At 40.4% G+C, this 20132-nt stretch overlaps 1 protein-coding gene across 2 annotated transcripts in view; it reads right to left on the bottom strand.

Annotated features, from left to right (window-relative positions):
• The window catches only part of negr1 (neuronal growth regulator 1), a 404374-nt gene that overhangs the window by 262087 nt on the left and 122155 nt on the right, over positions 1 to 20132 (bottom strand). For both annotated transcript variants that reach the window (XM_021599923.3, XM_021599922.3), the window contains exon 2: positions 4674 to 4900. In XM_021599923.3, coding sequence (XP_021455598.3) covers positions 4674 to 4900 — 227 coding nt within the window. The remainder of the gene's footprint in view (positions 1 to 4673; positions 4901 to 20132) is intronic.

Genomic DNA, 20132 nt, shown 5'->3' with positions numbered 1-20132 from the left:
AATGGTCCAAACACTCCAAGACAGTCGTGAAGATAGCACGACAAAGCCTATTCCCCCTCAGGAAACTGAAAAGATTTGGCATGGGTCTTGAGATCCTCAAAAGGTTCTACAGCTGCAACATTGAGAGCATCCTTACTGGTTGCATCACCGCCTGGTACGGCAATTGCTCGGCCTCTGACCGCAAGGCACTACAGAGGGTAGTGAGTATGGCCCAGTACATCACTGGGGCTAAGCTGCCTGCCATCCAGTCTAGGACAAAAAGGCTTCTCAACAGTTTTTATAAGACTCCTGAACAGGTAATCAAATGGCTACCCGGACTATTTGTATTGTGTGCCCCCCTGCTGCTACTCTCTATTTATCATATACGCATAGTCACTACTACCTCAATCAGCCCTAACTAACCGGTGTCTGTATGTAGCTTTGCTACTGTTCATAGCCTCGCTACTGTGTATAGCCTCTCTACTGTTTTTCACTGTCTTTTAACTGTTGATCAGGAAACAGGATGCACTAGAGCTCAATTTTGAGTGTCATAGAAAAGGGTCTGAGTACTTACGTTAATAAGGTATATTTTTTTATGTATACATTTGAAAAAATTCTAAACCTGTTTTTGCTTTGTCATTATAGGTTATTGTGTGTAGATTGCTGATTCATTGATTTTATTTAATACATTTTAGAATAAGGCTGTAACATAACAAAATGTGGAAAAAGTCAAGGGGTCTGAATACTTTCAGAAGGCACTATATATGTCCAAGCCCTCTGCGAGATTTGAAAACCGCAGGAGTATCCATGGTGCCACAAGAGTCAATAGAACTGGGTGAGCTAGACACAATTGGCTTTCTGATTGGATTCAACATTTAACCTTTATTTAACTAGGCAAGTCAGTTAAGAACAAATTCTTATTTATAATGACGCCTACATGTAAAGCCCCTCCGGTCAAACCCTCCCTTAACCTTGACGACGCTGGGCCAATTGTGCGCCGCCCTGTGAGACTCCCGATCACAGCCGTTTGTGATACAGCCTGGGATAAAACCTGGGTCTGTAGTGACGCCTCTAGCACTGAGATGCAGTGCCTTCGAACACTGTGCCACTCGGGGGTCAAACTAATAGTAGAATAAACGATTAGTAGATTCAGGTAAATGCTCACAAGTTTACTGTTGACAATACCTGTATGCTTATGAGCACATTTAGCAATATGATAGCTTGATAAACGACTATTTATAGCATATTTGGAGCTAACAACAGTGGGTGGCTTATGGGAGCTAACAGAGCGATCAATGGAAGTTAAATTAACAGCCACAGATTTACTATTTATAATACCCCTATCAACATGGGAAGCTGTGGCAGAATTATATATTTAATGGGAGTAAATACCTTTGAGGAGCTTGATTTGATCAGTCAACGCTTCAATGTAGAGACAGAACAGGGGACAAAGGCATAGGCAGGTACCTCCGGCCTACGCAGGTACCTCTGGATCTGATCTCGAAACAAAACCATGCAGGGATGAAGGCGCTAGAACCTCTGGATCCAGGGCGGCGAAGCTGTTTGAAGTCTGTATCCGGTCCGGGCTTTCCACCACCAAGGAGGCCACTTTTGCCAAAGGCCGCCGCTATTGACTTCCACGACGAGAGATGTGCCTCCATGGCTGGTTGGTAAGGTCAAGGAAAGGAACATCCACTAAGTCATCCAGAAGCATCCTACTACTAACTCCATTCTCCAGGGAAGGGAGAGACCCCTTCACGGTGGGATCCCTGCAGAGCACCGATAAGTCGGCTGTGGAGAGACGACATGGTGGCAACACTCCCACCAGGCCAGAGCATTGTCCAGCTTCTGGAGTAGAAGAGAAAGAGAAAGTAGGAGGACGTGGATTCCCTAGTAGCTTGTGTAAGTTTGCTACTAGTTTTCTAAGAGTAGCCACTTCGCCCCTTTAGTCCTCTGCAAGTAAACAGTTGCTACATTGAAATTCCAGACTGAACACATTGTCCCAGAATAGAGCAAAATAAACACAGCTCCTGCAGCATTGAAAACATTCGTTAGCGACCTCCATGTGAAACTAAGGTGGTTCGTCCTTTAAAAGTTACAGTGTACTGCAGCATAGCGTGCGTGGTGCCGCAGAATTCTATAGCATGTTATTTAAGTGCCAACCACTGGTACCATTAATGCTAGTGTGACCAGCAGAGGGCATCTTTGAGAAGTATTTGATAGCCTTTAATAGTGGCTGTATTAGATCATTTAAAACCTTTTTTTGGAAGAGCATAGTATATGGGATTGATTAAAAAAAATGCTTAATTAATTTGATTAATATTATGGTGTTTCAATACCAAGAAATAGATTTCCATGACGGTTGGGAGTAGGCTACAGTTCTGGGCTATTTATCTAAATAATTCCCGTGTTTTGTGGGCATGTGGGAGATAGGGGTTCAAATCCCCGACAGGGATGAGTAGGCTGTCCTTGTAAATAAGAATTTATTCTTAACTGATTCCATATGTGTTATTTCATAGTTGTGATATATTCACCATTATTCTACAATGTAGAAAATAGTAAAAATAAAGAAAACCCTGGAATGAGTAAGTCTGTCCAAACATTTGAGGCCATCAAGACGTTTTGGCTAGAGAAATGCAACAAATACATTGATCTTCTCAGCAAGGTTTTACCCATGGTTGTGGACCTGGGTGGAAGTGCAACTAAAATGTAGTTTAAATAACCATCTGCATTTTGAATGTCTTTTTTCTAGTTATTTTCTAAAGCAAAAGCATTAAAGATGTTTTTGAAGAAAAACCTGACAGCTGTTTTGAGTTAGAAATGTAACACTTCAGACTACTTAAGCATCAAATACATATAGGGATGTTCACACCTACAGTAGCCAGGCTATTAAGAGTATATTGTCCTGCTAATCAGGCTACACGTGCTTGAAAACCTGTTTTCAAAATGCCACCAGCAGTCCATCACGACTGTAAATAAAAACAAAGCATCTTGTTAACATCTTGTTTACATTCTTTATTGTAATCACAATGTCACAAATAAATTGTATCTACCTTTGCAATTACTTTTAGAGTTTGGGATTAATTTGATTAATATTAGGGTGTTTATATTCCAAGAAAAATTAAAAACCCTCTGGGTGTCCGTTAGGATGGAACGAAAATTATGGCACTGTACAACGTGACGGTCGGGCGTAGGCAACACAGTACTGGGCTTTTAGCTAAGAATATGTCTCCTGTGCATAGCTCTGTGGCCCATCCCGTGCCTCCTACCCTCATTCCTTAAACATCGCACGCTTTCAGTGGATACAGCTGGAGAACTGCAAGGCAATCCCATTGTGCGCAACTCAGGAGCCAAGACCAATATGGTCAAAATATATTGTGCTGATAAAAACAGGTTTAATAATATATCTGTGAGAATATCCAAGGGGCTTTCAAATAATTCTAAATTAATAATAATAATAATCGCTTTGCTTAAAAAATAACAATATTTTGAATATTTTGTTTTCAAATAACGTAAAAAGAACGAGAAAAAGGCCATTCTTGAACATGGGGTGAGACATTGTCACTAATTTGTAAATAAAGCCAGTTTGTTATTTAGAATTAAGTTCTATTTTTAGAGGGAGAGAAACCAAAAAGGTATTGAACCAGCATCTGAAGCAACACAGCTTGCACTGCTATGCAGTGTCTTAAACCATTTCACCATTGCACTCACAAGTTGACCGGTCGGGAGTGGCCTACAGTACTACAGTAAGAGCAAAATAATCCTAACAAATAATCCTAACAAAATAAAGATAAAAGTTTAACAACAGTTTTTGTAAGTAATCCTGAAGTCGTGCACAATTATCAGTTTCTATTTAGGTTTATGTCACCCATTCATTGTCAGTTAGAGACACAGTAGGACCGAAAAGCATAATCAGTGATCTAACTCCCCCTTGTGCTGGTCTGGAGCAATGAAGTGGTGACACAGGGTACTGCACTGAACCACAAATTACCTCTAAGTCCCGCAGCACATTCGCAAAGCTTTTAGTGGACCAACCACTGTACAAACTAGCTGGGTTTCTGTGAAAAATATAAACAAATCATATAAAAACAGCCAAAATCGAATATGTAAATAATAAAAATAATACATGGGATTTATATAGCACTTTTCAAGGACCCAAAGTCACTTTACAATTGTAGGAATGAAAAGAAAAACTAAAAATCAGGAGTGAAAACAAAAGATCAGACTAAACAAAAACATGAATAAAGAGCAGAAAATTTGACAAAAACAGAGACTTAACAAAAAACAGACAAAGCACTATAAAATCAAAGTTAATGAATATACACTCAACACTGTTACTAAACAGGTAGCAGGAAGAAGCGACAGCCAAGCACGAAGCCAGCAGATACTCTTGCCTGGAAATGACATCACTATGAATATATTTATGAAATATATGTGACATATTGTACATGGACATATTTAAGTAATGCATGTATTTAGATATATTTATTTAAAATACGAGTACATACTTAATGCATTTGAAATATATGTCAATATATTAGGCTTCAGTATGGGTTGTAATTATTTTATTTTATACAGTCTTTTTTGCTCATCTTTATGAAGGGATGCAATAATTCCAGACCCCACTCAATTATTTTTAAAAACGCAGTGTGATGCAGTGCACACTACCCGTGATATGTTAAAAAGTCAGATACCTTTAACGACTAGATGAAGGTGCTTTGGCTTTGGATTGCGCTCGCTCTGAACAGAGCAGGTATACAAGCCGTCGTCAGTCACGTCCACTTTCTGTATCTGCAGGCTGTACTCCCCCCCACTCGATACGATGGACACACGGGGGTCCACGGACCACTTGTCATTCCCTGCGAAGATGATGCTGGAACGGTTCAACCAAGCTCCTTTAGAGATTCCATCCGAAGTGCACCTAGGAGTAGAAAAAAAAGAGCCCAGTCAGATTTAAAGGAGTCTCTAGTGCTGGAAGTCACTGATGACATGGTTAATCAATGACTGACCCACAAGAGCCTGTTACACATAACAGTAGACTGGTCCAAGGCCTTTTTGTGCTGTATATCAAACTCCTATGCACAAACAGATCTGGGACCAGGTTAAACATTCAGTAGTGTACACATAAAGCAAGAGCCTGTGCAAGACCCTGTACATACACTAGGACACTATGATAGAGACCAATGGTCACTAGCTGACAAAGTCATATAATCTTATTTTAAACCTGCTAACTCTTAATGCCTATTCCTAACCTTAAATTAAACCAAAAAGCACATTTTTATTTTCATACATTTTTACGATATAGCCAATTTTGACTTTGCTGCTGGACTATCTAGCGGAAATCGCTCAGTTCTGACTCCAGGAAAATATTCATGACAATAAACGTCAACCTTCCACAGGGGCCACAGTTTTGTACTACTTCACATTGTTTCAAATTATTTTTCGAAAATACAGTACCAGTCAAAAGTTTGGACACAGCTACTCATTCCAGGGTTTTTATTTATTTTTTACTATTTTCTACATTGTAGAATAATAGTGAAGACATCAACAATATGAAATAACACATAAGGAATAACGTAGTAACCAAAAACATGTTAAATATATTTTAGATGGGAGATTCTTCAAAGTAGCCACCCTTTGCCTTGATGACAGCTTTTCACACTTTTGGCATTCTCTCAACTAGCTTCATGAGGTATTCACCTGGAATGCATTTTAATTTTAATGTTTCTTCAAACGCAGTTGCAAAAACTATCAAGCGTTATGATGAAACTGGCTCTCATGATGACTGCCACAGGAAAGGAAGACCCAGCGATACCTATGTTGCAGAGGTTAAATTCATTAGAGTTAATTAACTACACCTCAGATTACAGACCAAATACATGCTTCACAGAGTTCAAGTAATGTACACATCTCAACATCAACTGTTCAGAGGAGACTGCATGAGTCAGGCCTTCATGGTCAAATTGCTGCAACGAAACCACTACTAAATGACACCAATAAGAAGCAGAGACTTGCTTGGGCCAAGAAACATGAGCAATGGACATTAGACTGGTGGAAATCTGTCCTTTATATTTTATATTGGTCCCAATGTTTCATGAGCTTAAATAAAATATCCCCCAAAAAATGTATATGCAGAAATAGCTTATTTCTCTAAAATGTTGTGCACAAATTTGTTTTCATCCCTGTTAGTGAGCATTTCTCATTTGCCAAGATAATCCATCCACCTGTCAGGTGGGGCATATAAAGAAGCTGATTAAACAGCACAATCATTACACAGGTGCACCTTGTGCTGGGGACAATAAAAGGCCACTAAAATGTGCAGTTTTGTGACACAACACAATGCCACAGATGTCTCAGGTTTTGAGGGAGCGTGCAATTGGCATGTTGACTGCAGGAATATCCACCAAAGCTGTTGCCAGATAATTGAATGTTAATTTCTCTATCATAAGCCACCTCCAACATCGTTTTAGAGAATTTGGCAGTACCACCAACCGGCCTCACAACCATAGACTACGTGTATGGCATCGTGTGGGCAAGCTGTTTTTATTTTGTATTTTAATTGATTATTTTTTGTTTGTTTTTTTAACGTATTTTTATTTGACATTTTTTATGATTATACAGATAACAGACAGAACAGTTAGAGGGCCGAACACAAACGGCTCCCATACCAAATCAACCCCCCCAACCCCCCCATGATCTAACATAGCCCCACCCCAAAACCAGACTTAAAGCAGGCATGATATACAATAAGTAATATATTCAAATAGTAAAAAAAAGACAAACATATTATAAAACAAAAAGTTAAAAAAGGGGGAAAAATAATGAAACAAGTTCTAATTCGGGTTGGTTTTTGGGGTTGTGAAATTAGCTGGGTCCATGTCTTCTACAAAGGTTAGGAAAGGTTGCCAGATATTTTTAAATGTAAATGCAGATCCCCTAACAGTGTAGCATAAGCTTAAGCTTAGGAGGAAACCGATCCTTCCACTTAAATAGTATAAGACGTCTAGCTAGAAGAGTAGTAAATGCCAGCATGTTTCCCATAGAACTGTTTAGAGAGGCCTCCTGTGGTGCTACTCCGAATAATGTAATAAAGGCAGAAGGTTCTATAGGTCTCCCCAGTATCTTAGAAAACATCCAGAAATCTGTCAAAATCTGTCAAGTAGCAAGAGCCTGCTTATATCGGTCACAAGTGGGATCTATTTCTGGTCTAATCTTGGATAATGTTGCCTTTGACCAATGCAGCCGATGAACTATTTTAAATTGAATAACAGCATGTCTTAGACATAGATGAAGAAGGTATTATCTGAAGCATACTCTGCCAAGTTTCATCTGAAAGTTGTTCACCTAAATCCTCTTCCTATTGGTTCTTCTCATAGTTCAAGCATATGCCGCCATTCAAATAAGGGTTCCCTTTAAAAATATAATCTAGAAGGGAGGTAGGTGGGTGTGATGGGAAGTGACTAGAGTATGAAGATACAAAACTACGCAATTGCAGGTATCTAAAGGTATCTAAAGGAAATGGGATCTAGGAATATTTTACTTTTGTTCTAACTGCTAACAAGATGTAAAATCCATATCAATGTACAAGTCGTTCAGTGAGGTGATCCCTTTTCCAGACCAGATATGAAACACCCGGTCTGATAATGATTGAGAGAATAATAATAAGTTGAAAATTCACTGAGACCAAACGATCGCCTGAACTGTGCAGATTTTTAGAGAATGTTTCACAATAGTGTTTCTAGTGTATTTGGAAACAGCCTCAGCTAATGCAATTTTTGCACAGACTAAGGCAGCTAAAGAGGTGGGGCAACAAAATGAGATCTCCGAGGTCAACCATTTCGGGCCTGTAACATCAGGGATTTCTGTCATCCAATATAGGATGATTCTTAATACTGAAGTGCTAGACCACCCTGAGGATGAGATCTCTGCAATACGCTCTTACGTATCCAAGGGTATTTCTTCTTTCAGATAAAAGCAGATATCAGTTTATCTATGGAGATAAAAAAAAAAAAGATTTAGTAAGAAAGATAGGAATACATTGAAATAAGAAAAAAAACGTAGGTTTTCATTCATTTTAACAGTGTTCAATCTTTGGCCCAAAGAAAGAGAAAGTAAATCCCAGCGTTCAAGATCATGTTTCAGAATGAATATCAAGAGAGGGAAATTGGCTTTATAGAGATCTTTGAAATCATGTGTGACCCAAATTCCCAAATATTTCAATTTATGTGTAGTCACTCTGAAGGGCGCATGACTAAAATCAGTTTGCATGGTTGAAGGATCAATAGGTATCAATTAACTTTTTTGTAGATTAACCTTATACCCGGATATTTTACCAAATGTCTTTAGTAGAACCTGGATCCCAGTTAAAAGGTTGTACATATATAAAAGCATGTCTAAGCCCCCTCTTCGAATACCTTTGATGGTGGTGTTATTACGTATTGCTATGTCTCAATTGCGATGGCAAACAGCTGAGGGGATAGAAGACAACCTTGTCTTGTCCCATGCTTAAATTGAAAATAAGATGAAAGGTTATTGTTTGTGTACACTGCAGCCATAGGGGAGGAGTAAAGAACTTTGATCCGGGACATAAAATTGGGACTGAATCCAAATAGTTTGAGAGTATAAAATAGATAATCCCACTTCTCCCGATCAAACGCCTTCTCAGCATCAAGTGATAACAATATCTCTGGAGTGTCAGATGAAGAGGGATTATAAAGTATATTATAAGGACATCTGATGTTGAAAAAAGAATGATGATTTTTAATGAAACCAGTGTTTAGAGATAATGAGGGAGAGGCAGGCAATACTCCTAGAAAGTATCTTTACATCGCAATTCAGTAAGGAAATTGACATATATGAACAGCACAAGTTTTTTTTTTTCCTTTTTCAGAATAAGTTAAATAAACTCAGCAAAAAAAGAAACGTCCTCTCACTGTCAACTATGTTTATTTTCAATGAACATAACACAATTCAACAACTGAGACATAAACTGAACAAGTTCCACAGACATGTGGCTAACATAAATTAAATAATGTGTCACTGAACAAAAAGGGGGGGGGGGTCAAAATCAAAAGTAACACTGGTGTGTGGCCACAAGCTGCATTAAGTACTGCAGTGCATCTCCTCCTCATGGACTGCATCAGAACTGCCAGTTCTTGCTGTGAGATGTTGCACCACTCTTCCACCAAGGTACCTGCAAGTACCCGGACATTTCTGGGGGGAATGGCCTTAGCCCTCACCCTCCGATCCAACAGGTCCCAGACATGCTCAATGGGATTGAGATTGGGGCTCTTTGCTGGCCATGGCAGAAGACTAACATTCCTGTCTTGCAGGAAATCACGCGCAACGTAGTTCCCGGTGATGTCTGGTGAGGACCTGCTTTACAACAGGCCTACAAGCCGTCAGTCCAGCCTCTCTCAGCCTATTTCGGACAGTCTGAGCACTGATGGAGGGATTGTGCGTTCCTGGTGTAAATCGGGCAGTTGTTGTTGCCATCCTGTACCTGTCCAGCAGGTGTGATGTTCAGATGTACCAATCCTGTGCAGTTGTTGTTACACATGGTCTGCCACTGCGAGGATGATCAGCTGTCCATCCTGTCTCCCTGTAGCGCTGTCTTAGACATCTCACAGTACTGACACTGCAATTTATTGCCCTGGCCACATCTGCAGTCCTCATGCCTCCTTGCAGTATGCCTAAGGCACATTCAGGCAGATGAGCAGGGACCCTGGGCACCTTTCTTTTGGTGTTTTCAGAATCAGTAGAAAGGCCACTATAGTGTTGTAAGTTTTTATAACTGTGATCTTAATTGCCTACTGTCTGTAAGCTGTTAAGTGTCTTAAGGACCGTTACAATGGTGCATGTTCATTCATTGTTTATGGTTCATTGAACAAGCATGGGAAACGGTGTTTAAACCCTTTAAATGAAGATCTGTCTAGTTATTTGGATTTTACGAATTATCTTTGAAAGACAGGGTCCTAAAAAAGGGATGTTTCTTTTTTAGCTGAGTTTGCATGTTTGTCTAACTGTTAAGGGTAAAGAGTATGAGGAGAATGATTTCTCAAATAGGGAAAGCAAGAGAGGAGAGAGTGGATCTGAGAATGTTTTAAAGAATGTCAGTTCCAGGGGATTTACCACACTGCATAGATTTGGCTTGTCACCAAAAGCACTCACAAACTTCTACAGATGCACAATCGAGAGCATCCTGGTACGGCAACTGTTCCGCCCACAACCCTAAGGCTCTCCAAAGGTTAGTGAAGTCTGCACAACGCATCACCGGGGGCAAACTACCTGCCCTCCAGGACACCTACACCACCCAATGTCACAGGAAGGCCATAAAGATCATCAAGGACAACAACCACCCGAGCCACTGCCTGTTCACCCCGCTATCATCCAGAAGGCGAGGTCAGTACAGGTGCATCAAGGCAGGGACCGAGAGACTGAAAAACAGCTTCTATCTCAAGGCCATCAGAGTGTTAAACAGCCACCACTAACATTGAGTGGCTGCTTCCAACATACTGACAACTCCAGCCACTTTAATAATGGAAATTGATGTAAAAAAAATGTAGCACTAGCCACTGTAAACAATGCCACTTAATATAATGTTTACATATCCTACATTACTCATCTCATATGTATATGTATACTGTACTCTATATCATATACTGCATCTTGCCATCTTTATGAGATACATGTATCACCAGCCACTTTAAACTATGCCACTTTTATGTTTACATACCCTACATTACTCATCTCATATGTATATGTATATACTGTACTCGATACCGTCTACTGCATCTTGTCTATGCCGTTCTGTACCATCAGTTATTCATATATCTTTATGTACATATTCTTTATCCCTTTACACTTGTGTGTATAAGGTAGTAGATGTGGAATTGTTAGGTTAGATTACTCGTTGGTTATTACTGCATTGTCGGAACTAGAAGCACAAGCATTTCGCTACACTCGCATTAACATCTGCTAACCATGTGTATGTGACAAATAACATTTGATTTGATGTTCATAATTTTTGTATCATAATTTACTAATTAGATTTTCAGCTTGTCGCGTTGAAAGATCAAACTCTGTCTGAAGTGTCAAATGTTGTTTTTGTAAATCTGCGGATGAAAAGTGTGAATGTGCCATATCTAAATCTCCAAAGGGTAGTGATTTTATTTTATTTTATTTGTAAATTCCCCTAGGTGTTGAATATTGCACTGTACGAAATAATTTGGCGCCTTAGATTAGACTTCATTGATTCCCATACTGTTGTAGGAGACATTCGATGAGTTTGATTAAGCTAGATAAATATCTCAATTTGAGATGATATAAAAGCAACAAAGGTTGCTTCTGATGCAGTGACGGATTTAGGTATGGGCGACAAGGGCAGCCGCCCGGGGCGGCATCTTGCCAGGGGCGGCACGGGGCACCAGCACAATTTTTTGGGGAACGGTGACATTTGCACGATCGGTTTTCTATCGCTTATTTGCATGTCACGTCAATGATATCATTTCACCGTGTGGGACTGTGGGTCAATTAAACTTGTCAGAGTGGGAACCCTGATTCTAGTTTGTGAGCTAGGCAGGCTTCTGCCTGGGAAGGTCTCCCACTCAGAAGTATGAGATGAGATGAGGTAGGTTGGGTAGGTTGGCCTCAGGTCTCCCCACTGGAACCCGAGGTAGGGGGAGTGGGGGAATCTATCAAATAGCGCACCTCTAACTTTGTACAGTACTAATGCAATTAGTAAAATCAGTCACACTATGAAATGCTACCAAATAAACCACAATTCATTCAAAATACTGTGAATATATAGTTTCACAGACATATTGTTGCATTTTTTTCTGGATCGTTAAGAAGAAGGTGAATTGGTTTAGTCTTGACTCTTGGTTAACAGTGTTGGGGGATGGGTCATGTATTGATCCTCGAGTGCCAAGTCATCACACATGGATAAGAAAAGGTCTAAGCCATCAGGTGCCCAGTTTAGGAAAAAGAGGGAAGAGGAAGAGGAGAAACGCACCAAAGATAAAGGTATGCAGCTATGCCATCTCTTTATGAGTATAATATTATGCATGTAATGAAATAGGCTAGTATAACACTTGTTTTTGTTAGCCTATGTTGCTTGCATTGCTATTGCACATATGGCGAAAATATTCCCTTTTCTGTCCAACTAGCTTACATAATATTGGATATAATTTCACAAAGTTTCATCATGATAATGTGTGTAGCCTGCAGCAAAACGATTACAACCTAACTAGCACATTATTGATTTGGTTAACTTTCATTGTGACATCATAAAGGTTTTCTGTGATTGATTTGACTAGGTCCGGAGCTCAGTAAGGGGAATTTCAAGTGCTGTAGGCTAACTTAAAGGACGTCTATATTAGGCTGATATTTTGTATCTTTTGTGATATATTGAGTCTTTTGGGTGTCTTATGCCTAGAATTAGCTAAGGAGGTTGTATGGTTAATTTGGTTGACATGACATGTGTATTTAATTGTGCAACAAATGTATTTAGGGTGTCAGACTCATATACTGTATTTCAATGCAAATATTTTGGAGCACCCTCTGGAGCTGGCCAGGATGATGAGCCTCCTCAGCCACACAGGCCTCTTCAGAAATTATCTCGGAGCCTCAGGATGAGGAGCCATCCACCTCCTCAGCCACACAGGTGTCTTCACAAAATGTTGTCTGAGCCTGAGGATGTAGACCCATTTGCTTCCACTTCTCCGCAGCAGGATTTTTCAGGTGTGTTTGTGTGCACACGCACATGTGTGTGTGTGTGCGGGGTAAACGCACGTGTTTAAATAAATAAATAAATTCCCTTTTGCAAAGCTTTAAGTTTCCATATTGTAGGTAACAATGATACATGTATTATTATTGGGTATGTACAGTTTAAGTCGATAGTTTACATACATTTAGGTTGGAGTCATTTAAACTAGTTTTTCAACCACTCCACACATTTCTTGTTAACAAACTATAGTTTTGGCAATTCAGTTTGGACATCTACTTTGTGCATTTCCAACAATTGTTTACAGACAGAATATAATCCTTATAATTCACTGTATCACAATTCCAGTGGGTCAGAAGCTGACATACACTAAGATGACTGTGCCTTTAAACAGCTTGGAAAATTCCAGAAGATTATGTCTTGGCTTCTTTTTCTCCCTTTATTTAACTAGGCAAGTCAATTAAGAACAATTAACTAGGCTAATTGATATCATTTGAGTCAATTGGAGGTGTACCTGTGGATGTACTTAAAAGTCTACCTTCAAACTCAGTGCCTCTTCACTTGACATCATGGGAAAAACAAAATAAATCAGCCAAGACCTCAGAAAAAAATTGTAGACTTCCACAAGTCTGGTTCATCCTTGGGAGAAATGTCCAAACACCTGAAGGTACCACTTTCATCTGTACAAAAAATAGTATGCAAGTATAAACACCATGGGAACCACGCAGCAGTCATACCGCTCAGGAAGGAGACGCATTCTGTCTCCTAGACATGAACATATCCAAGAACAACAGCAAAGGACCTTGTGAAGATGCTGGAGGAAACATGTACAAAAGTATCTATATGCACAGTAAAATGAGTCCTATATCGACATGACCTGAAAGGCTGATCAGCAAGGAAGAAAACACTGCTCCAAAACCACCATAAAAAAGCCAGACTACGGTTTGCAACTGCACATGGTGGAGAATGATCGTACTTTTTTGAGAAATGTCCTCTGGTCTGATGAAACAAAAATAGAACTGTTTCACCATAATGACCAACTTTATGTTTGGAGGAAAAAGGGGGAGGATTGCAAGCCGAAGAACACCATGCCAACCGTGAAGCACGGGGTGGCAGCATCATGTTGTGTGGGTGCTTTGCTGCAGGAGGGACTGGTGCACTTCACAAAATAGATGGCATCATGAGGATGGAAAATTATGTGGATATATTGAAGCAACATCTCAGACATCAGTCAGGAAGTTAAAGCTTGGTTGCAAATTAATCTTCCAAATGGACAATGACCCCAAGCATACTTCCAAAGTTGTGGCAAAATGGCTTAAGGACAACAAAGTCAAGGTATTGGAGTGGCCATCACAAAGCCCTGACCTCAATCCTATAGAACATGTGTGGGCAGAACTGAAAAAGCACACAAACCTGACTCAGTTACACCAGCTCTGTCAGGAGGAATGGGCCAAAATCCACCCAACTTATTGTAGGAAGCTTGTGGAAGGCTACCCAAAATGTTTGACCCAAGTTAAACAATTTAAAGGCAATGCTACCAAATACTAATTGACTGTATGTAAACTCCTGACCCACTGGGATTGTGATCAAATAAATAAAAGCTGAAATAAATAATTCTCCACTATTATTCGGACATTTCACATTCTTAAAATAAAGTAGTGATCCTAACTGACCTAAAACAGGGAATTTCTACTAGGATTTAACGTCAGGAATTGTGAAAAACTGAGTTTAAATGTATTTGGCTAAGATGTATGTAGACTTCCGACCTCAACTGTAAGTGAGTTATTGTCACGTTCGTTAAATGGAGGAGACCAAGGCGCAGCGTCTATTTATTAATGAAGACGAACACTAAACAAACTATACAAAATAACAAAACAAACGTGAAGCTATCATACAAAAGTGCAGACACATGCAACTAGACATAGACATAGAAAATAACCCACGAAATACCCAAAGAAGATGGCTTCCTAAAAATGGTTCCCATCTAATTGAGAACCAATCTAGGCAACCATAGACATACATAAACACCTACATGGTAAACAACCCCATAAACCTACAAAAGCCCTAGACAGTACAAAACCACATACATCACCCATGTCACACCCTGACCTAACCAAAACACTAAAGAAAACAAAGAATACTAAGGTCAGGGCGTGACAGTTATTCTATTTGTGTATTTGTGTGATATAGGATTTGTGCACGTTAGTTTTATTTGTGTGTTTTTTTGTTCGCAATAGGGTAAAAATTCAATTCTGTTTTTTATTGTATTTACATACTACAATATGTTTCTAATTTGGCTTTGTTACTTATTTTTGACATTTATGATTCTTATTTTTATAAATATTTTTATTTATATAGTTTTAAATGTTATGATAATTGGCTGTGTATTTGGTATAAGTAGTTCAATAGTGTTGGGTTGTAATTTGAAATACTTGCTACACCAGAAGTTAATGGTTATATGGAGTAGCAATGTATATGATTAATGGAGGGTGGATAATAGGTTAATGGAGGGTGGATAAGAAGTAGGGGCCTGGAAAGTTAGTAAGTAAGGGAAAAGGCAATCACATGGTCTGGTCACTGATAAGGGTGAATAGCTGTGGATTAGTGAGGCATGTGGGTCGAGGTCAGGTCAGGTCACATGAAGGGAGAAGGCACAGTTTATTACCCACGTTACTTAACTCCCTGTCTAGCAACAAAGATGTAGTGTTTAGAGAAAAGGAAGAAACGCTGCATAAAGTGGGTATAAACACTTGTGCTGGTGGAAACATGTTTTTTGTCTTTGCAGCTATTTGACCCAGTGGGTGAATAAACTTGGTATGAGCTTTGACTAGTTGTCTGTTAGTTTTTCACTCTGTTTGTCAGAACCTAACAATAGTAAAAGGAGAATGATCCGAAAAGACAATAGCTTGGTAATCAGTGGCAGAAATCTATTGTCTAGGAAAAAGTAGTCTGTCTATACATGAGAAGGTCTTATGAACTGCTTTGATGAAGATGATACCTTAGGAGAGCTACGATCCAGATTGGGCGACAGTACGCAATTCATTGTTGTTCAATATTTTATGTAAGAATGCTACTGACATTTTCACTGCCCTTACCATAGACTCTGTAGAAGCTTTACTATTGTATTCCAAATGCATTGTTGTCCATATTTGGTAATCGAGAAAATACCAGAGCATTATGAGTACTGCTGGGGTTATAGTCTTGGAAGATAGAGATGGGTGCTTTGTTGCATCGAAGTGGGCCAAATTCTCTGTCACGCCGAAGAACATCAAAACAATCCTGATAGTAGTGTAGTTTAGCCACAAGGACGCAAGGTTTTCCACCAGCCTTTCTTGATTGAGAGCCCCGATGTGAGCAGTCTACTACAAGGATGTCTTGAACCAATTTGAGGGCTTCCTTTAATAACTTTGAGACAAATGAAGTAGAACTTAAGCACGGGTCCTCAGCTAACCCCATGATCTTAATATTGGATCTTCGCATATAACCTTGTAAATGTATGCATTGTTCCTTAAGGCTAGCCACATCAGTTTTAAGCTTCTTAACCGTGGTTTGTAGCATAGTCGTGTCATCTGAGCATGTTGACAAGCCTGGTTCCATGTCGGAGACAGTTTGCTTGTTTTCTCGCTGCTCCCACTTGTAAAAGAACTCGAAATCCTCGTCATGAGCCGAGTGTTTTCGCTTTTGTCAGTGACTCCGCTGAATCTAAACTGCTGCAGGTTATGCACCATTTACGCATTTCACCAAAATAAAAGTTGAACAAAGTAAAGCACGTCATTCAAAGGCTGTGTTTCCTAGTTATTTTTGGGTCAAAGCTCAAACAAACTATTAAATAAATGCAATTTAAGCAGGAGCTCGGAAAAACGTAACCAACTCCATGGCTTGCTCACTAGTGCCCCCCTGGGCGAGCTGTTCGCTGATGTCAACGTTGTGAACAGAGTGCCCCATGGTGGCGGTGGGGTTAGGGTATGAGCAGGCATAAGCTACAGACAATGAACACAATTGCAGGTTATCGTTGGCAATTTGAATGCATAGAGATGCTGTGACGAGATCCTGAGGCCCATTGCGCTGCATGAGGGAAATGATGGTCACACCGGATACTGACTGGTGTTCTGATCCACGCCCGTCATTTAAAAACAATTTCTGTGACCAACAGATGCATATCTGTATTCTCATGTGAAATCCATATATTAGATTAGACTGATTTCTTTATATGAACTGTAACTCAGTAAAATCGTTAAAATTGTTGCATGTTGTGATTATATTTTTGTTCAGCATGTATTGACGCCTCTAGCACTGAGATGCAGTGCTAGAGGCGCTCAACAGTGTCCCGAAGCTAGCACCAGTAAGCCTCAAGCCAGGCGCATCTCCCGGTTAGCGTGGTAACGACTACCTAATGGCTTCCCTGTTTCATCTACTGCTGTTCACTGGACCCTATGATCACTTGGCTACATAGCTGATGCCTGCTGGACTGATCATTAACGATACTCTATTTTGTTTATGTTGTTTATCTGAACTCGGGCCCTGTGTGTAGTTAACTGACCCTCTCTGCCCATTCATTGCCCATTCATTGCCATTTTACCTGTTGTTGTCTTAGCTGATTAGATGTTGTTGTCTTACCAGTTGTTGGCTTGGCTAGCTCTCCCAAAAATTCTGAAATGTCCCACCCCAACTACAACATTTTCCATCAAGATAGAACTACCAAAGGTGGAGGAGTTGCAATCTACTGGAGAGATAGCCTGCAAAGTTCTGTCATACTTTCCTGGTCTATGCCCAAACAGTTCGAGCTTCTAATTAAAAAAATGAATCTCTCCAGAAATAAGTCTCTCGCTGCCTGTTATAGACCCCCCTCAGCTCCCAGCGGTGCCCTGGACACCATATGTGAATGGATTGCTCCCCATCTATCTTCAGAGGTCGTTCTGTTAGGTGAACTAAACTGGGATATGCTTAACACCCCGGCAGTCCTACAATCTAAGCTAGATGCCCTCAATCTCACACAAAAAGTAGGAAAACCTGCAAAATCGGAAGTGTATCAAATACTTTTTCTCCCCACTGTATCAACGATGTCGCTCTTGCTGCGGGTGATTCCTTGAGCCACCTCTACGCAGACGACACCATTTTGTATACATCTGGCTCTTCTTTGGACACTGTGTTAACAAACCTCCAAACGAGCTACAATGTCATACAACAGTCCTTCCGTGGCCTCCAACTGCTCTTAAAAGCTAGTAAAACTAAATGCATGCTCTTCAACCGATCACAGCCCGCACCTGCCCACCCGACTAGCATCACTACTCTGGACGGTTCTGACTTAGAATATGTGGACAGCTACAAATACCTCGGTGTCTGGTTAGACTGTAAACTCTCCTTCCAGACTCACATCTCCTATCCAAAATTAACTCCACCGCCACGGACCGCAAGGAACTTCAGAGGGTGATGCGTGCAGCCGAGTGCACCATTGGGTGCACACATGCTACCCAACAGACTCAACAGACTCACATCAGTACAATACCAGGAGTCGCAGAAAGGCCAAGAAGATCAGACACCCCAGACACCCAAGCAATGCCCTGTTCTCCCCGGTTCAATAACTCAGACTTCCAACCCCAGTCACTTACAATGCATTCAAAAGTATTCAGACCCCTGGACGTTTTACACATTTTGTTACTTTTCCGCCTTAATATAAAATGTATTAAATCGTTTTTTCCCTCATCAATCTACACACAATACCCCATAATGACAAAGCATAAACAGGGTTTTAGAATATTTAGCAAATTTATAAAAAAATAAACAAAAACTTAAATATTACATTAACATAAGAATTCAGACCCTGTACTCAGTACTTTGTTGAAGCACCTTTGGCAGCCTTGATTCTTCTTGGGTATGACACTACAAGCTTGGCACACCTGTATTTGCAGAGTTTATCCCATTCTTCTCTGCAGATCCTCTCAAGCTGTCAGGTTGGATGAGGAGCGTCGTGGCACAGCTATTTTCAGGTCATTCCAGAGATGTTCGATCGGATTCCAGTCTGTGCTCTGGCTGGGCCACTCAAGGACATACAGAGACTTGTTCTGAAGCCACTCCAGCATTGTATTGGCTGTGGGCTTAGGGTCATTGTCCTGTTGGAAGGTGAACCTTCACCCCAGTCTGAGGTCCTGAGCGCTCAAGAGCAGGTTTTCATCAAGGATCTCTCTGTACTTTGCGCCATACATATTTCCCTCGATCCTGAATAATCTCCCAGTCCCTGCCACTGAAAAACATCCCCCACCCATGCTTCACCATAGGGATGGTGCCAGGTTTCTTACAGACGTGACACTTGGCATTCAGGCCAAAGAGTTCAATCTTGGTTTCATCAGACCAGATAATCTTGTTTAGGTGCCTTTTGGTCAAAACCAAGCGGCTTCTTCCATTTAAGAATGATGGAGGCCACTGTGTTCTCAAATCAAATCAAAGTTTATTTGTAACGTGCGCCAAATACAACAGGTGTCGACCTTACAGTGAAATGCTTACTTACAGGCTCTAACCAATAGTGTAAAAAAGGTATTAGGTGAAGAATAGGTAAGTAAAAAATAAAAACAACAGTTAAAAGACAGTGAAAAACAGTAGAGAGGCTATATACAGACACCGGTTAGTCAAGCTGATTGAGGTAGTATGTACATGTAGATATGGTATTAGTGACTATGCATATATGATGAACAGAGAGTATCAGTAGCGTAAAAGACGGGTTGGTGGGTGGCGGAACACAATGCAGATAGTCCGGTTAGCCAATGTGTGGGAGCACTCGTTGGTCGGGCCAATTTAGGTAGTATGTACTATTGTACATGAATGTATAGTTAAAGTGACTATGCATATATGATAAACAGAGAGTAGCAGCAGAGTACAAGAGGGGTTGGGGGAGGCACACAATGCAAATAGCCCGGGTAGCCATTTGATTACCTGTTCAGGTACAAAAATGTGGAAAAGGTCAAGGGGTCTGAACACTTTCCAAATGCACTGTACCTTACTTGCTGCTCCCCCTATGGACAGACTTTTATTCTGCCCCCACCCCAATGACATTCATCACTGTTGCAGTTGTTCATGTGTATATTATATACACTGCTCCAAAAAATAAAGGGAACACTTAAACAACACAATGTAACTCCAAGGCAATCACACTTCAGTGAAATCAAACTGTCTACTTAGGAAGCAACACTGACTGACAATACATTTCACATGCTGTTGTGCAAATGGAATAGACAACAGGTTGAAATTATAGGCAATTAGCAAGACACCCCCGATAAAGGAGTGGTTCTGCAGGTGGTGACCACAGACCACTTCTCAGTTCTTCCTGGCTGATGTTTTGGTCACCTTTGAATGCTGGCGGTGCTTTCACTCTAGTGGTAGCATGAGACGGAGTCTACAACCCACACAAGTGGCTCAGGTAGTGCAGCTCATCCAG

The sequence above is a fragment of the Oncorhynchus mykiss genome, chromosome 4 (genome assembly GCF_057628025.1).
Source record: "Oncorhynchus mykiss isolate SJ-2025 chromosome 4, ASM5762802v1, whole genome shotgun sequence".
Taxonomy (NCBI): domain Eukaryota; kingdom Metazoa; phylum Chordata; class Actinopteri; order Salmoniformes; family Salmonidae; genus Oncorhynchus; species Oncorhynchus mykiss.
This window is presented reverse-complemented; position numbering and strand designations above follow the sequence as displayed.